Genomic DNA, 3,088 nt, shown 5'->3' with positions numbered 1-3,088 from the left:
TATATCTGAGCAAACCAAACACTGTAAAAACGTGTTCCTGCTTTTAGAGAGAAAAAAAAAAGTTTGAGCTGTGTGGTATATGATGGCTGAGTTATACCGGGAACTATCTGTGAAGTTGGATAATTTATGGGTATCATTTATGGTTTGTCAAACATTGCCTTGAAGTGACCGCTGTCTAATGAGAAACACAGACATGGAATAGAACCACACAAACACACACATGCACGCACACAAAGGGGAAAAATGCCTCACAGCTGGTTCCATCAAAATAGTTCAAACCTGACTTTACAGAAGAGAGCGCAAGTCAACATGGCACGGCACGTTTGCATATTGCTACTTTTATTCCTGCAACATAAAAACAAAAGTCATTTATTCAAATCAAAACATTGACTCAGTGTAATGGTATAACGAGTGGAAAATATATATATGTAAACTGCATAGCACAGTGTCGGCCCTCTCAAAGGGACCGTCAGGTAGGAACAATATAAATACAATTTTGGTCAGAACTTTATGCAAGTACCAAATTCTTATAAATACACATTTGACATTCATACATTTCCAGCATAATTACAGTCCAGAGAAGAGAATAAATATGTGTTAATAAATGTGTGGTAAGGTGATAAAATGTTCTCTTATTGCTGTGAGAGATAGAGGATGCAGATCCTTATAAACGGTGTAGTTATAAAACCTCAGTCAGAGGTAACAAGACTGAAACTGAATCTAACAGGCACTTGTAAGATTTAAAGACGGCTACAGAGTTACGTTTTATTTGGCCTGAGTGTCTGAAACACTCATCATCCATACAATCAGTACAAACATACTTTGAGGCCTAACTTAAGGCACTGAGTGAAGAATTTAAAAAAGGCTTAAGTGAAAAGTTCTATCATTGTGTGCAGTGCAAGTCATCGCCTCCAGCTTAATTATTGCAGAAGTGGACAAGCTGGCTGGTGATATTTCTTCTCTTACAGACAAATCATGTAAACAAGTAGTCCAAGGGGCACGTTTTTTTTTTTATCCTCACTGATAGAAAAAATACATTTTAAATTTGACTTGTAGTACTTTATGACGATTCAAACACTCCTTGTGCAGTAGACAAATCGCGGACTTTTAGATTGTCATTCAGACACAGTCCTTGGTGTCCATTCTTTTTGGAATCATCTGAAACACTTTAAAAACACAGTCTGTGATATATCCATGTCTATGATAAGTGGTACATGCTGTAGCCCAGAGGAGCAGCGTACAGTCCCAGAGGTGAGAGAGGCAGTATGGGTCTGTGATGGTGGTGGTAAGCAGAATAAGACTGTCCGTAGAGTGTCATGGCCCCCAGTGACAGCGGTAACGTAAACCCAGGAGGTAAACCTCCAGCAGCAGCAGCCGCCACTGCTGCCGTCTTGGCGTCGGCGGCCATCTTAAGTTTCTCCAGCTCTGCCTCTTGCAGCCTTTTGGCTTTTGCTCGTCGGTTCTGGAACCAGATCTTGACCTGGGTCTCCGTCAGGGTCAGAGACGAAGAGAACTCAGCCCGCTCGGCGATGGACAGGTACTGCTTCTGCCTGAACTTTCTCTCCAGGGCCAGCAGCTGGGACGTGCTGAAGGGTGTGCGAGGCTTTCGGTTTGTCTTGTGTTTTCTCAGAGGACAGGCTGGACTTACATGACCTGAGAGGGAAAGTAATAAAGAGTTAAGAACTTGGATTAGATTTATTGAATGGATAAACTTTCTTAAATCCCTGAATAAAACTATTATTGGCCGTGACTTTTGGAGAATAGTTTATTGAAGACTGTCTTTATTTTAGGCCATGGACCGATTGGTTTACTTTAAGAACACAAACTGAATTTGTATGGCTTTAAGTTTTGAAACCCAAGACACACTTTTTTTCCTCAGACTCTATCTCGTAGATTTTATTGATTGTAGTAGAAGTACTTTTTCACACACTTATCCCCAAATATGCTATAATCTTGGCAGTAATGTGTCCACGTTGCACAGATCCTGGCTTTCACTTACTTCTATCTTTATTTTAATAGAGGAAATAGGCAAAGAGGAAATATGTTTGCAGCACAATTTATAGAGATTACATGAGCTAACAGTGAGGAGAAAGTCTCGATCAAATCAATGAAAACAGTTTTCAAATCTTCATGCAAACTACGAAAAGTTGGAGCCCATTGTTTAAGTAAATCACTCAAAAAAAAGTGGGAGTTCAAGTGCAGGCGTTAAAGTCCATCGACAGTCCGAAAGATCCTACATATCCCAGGATGCAAGATAAACTTACGAGGCTGTTGTGCAAACGCGCTGCTGGTGACCCAGGGCGCGCACTCCTCCGACTCTGATGCCTCGGATTTAACCGGGGATGAAGGTGTAGCATGGAAGCTTTTTCTACTCTCCCCTGGAAGACTACACTTCTCCCGGCACACATACATAGAGTTCAAACCCAGAGGAGACACCGATACCTCCGCTTTACACCAGGTAGACCCCCCGCCGCTCCCCTCCGTCTTCCTCCCGGACATGATCGCCTCCACGCTGAACGGATGATGCCGACGCACCACCGGAGATGTCGTTGTCTTTTCCTCCACAAAGTCCGTGCGATTACTGTCCTCCTCGGAAGAACTACAGCCTAAGTCGTTGGAAGTCTCCTGAGAAGTCATCTCTCCTCCTTGAAATGTTTGGACACGCGGAGCAGTCAGAGAGCAGCCAGGTGAGACCGGCTGCAGCGCGCGCGATGTTGTGGAGCTGTCAATTAGTAAGTGGGAGTAAGTACACGCAACACTAAAACGCGGCTCAACTTTGACCAATCACTGCCTACCAAAATGTTTGCGAGTGAAAACAAGCTGCATTCAAGGTCGGTCGTAAACGGGAACTACTTGAATTTTTATAAACGAGAGCGCTACAATCCACACAATTTAGAATACTACTTTTTACGTATTGTTTTATTAATTATTTTGTAAATATGATTGAACTTCAGAAGTCAATAACAGCCACATGTATATATATATATATATATATATATATATATATATATATATATATATATATATGTATTTGTTTGTTGTTTTGCAAATCAATTCATCAGGTAATTTGTTGTAGTTGTTTGTTGTG

At 41.5% G+C, this 3,088-nt stretch overlaps 1 protein-coding gene across 1 annotated transcript; it reads right to left on the bottom strand.

The window, feature by feature from the left end:
* Nucleotides 1-322: 322 nt before the first annotated feature.
* Nucleotides 323-2,812, bottom strand: msx2b (muscle segment homeobox 2b). Its single transcript, XM_079356502.1, has 2 exons — nt 2,265-2,812; nt 323-1,653 (listed from the first exon to the last, which is right to left on the bottom strand). The coding sequence occupies exons 1-2, from the start codon at nt 2,635-2,637 to the stop codon at nt 1,199-1,201; spliced, it is 828 nt and encodes a 275-aa protein (XP_079212628.1). The 5' UTR covers nt 2,638-2,812; the 3' UTR covers nt 323-1,198.
* Nucleotides 2,813-3,088: the final 276 nt, after the last annotated feature.

The sequence above is a fragment of the Symphodus melops genome, assembly GCF_947650265.1.
Source record: "Symphodus melops genome assembly, chromosome: 11".
NCBI classification, from domain to species: Eukaryota; Metazoa; Chordata; class Actinopteri; order Labriformes; family Labridae; genus Symphodus; species Symphodus melops.
The sequence above is the reverse complement of the archived record's forward strand: the minus strand, read 5'-3'. Positions and strand labels throughout refer to the sequence as shown.

What these genes read in the sequence shown, in the direction of transcription:
- msx2b (XM_079356502.1), bottom strand. Translation starts at nt 2,637, where the DNA reads ATGACTTCTCAGGAGACTTCCAACGACTTAGGCTGTAGTTCTTCCGAG. An exon ending in CGCGTTTGCACAACAGCCTC is followed by an intron (nt 1,654 to 2,264) that starts GTAAGTTTATCT and finishes TTTCCCTCTCAG; the next exon opens with GTCATGTAAGTCCAGCCTGT.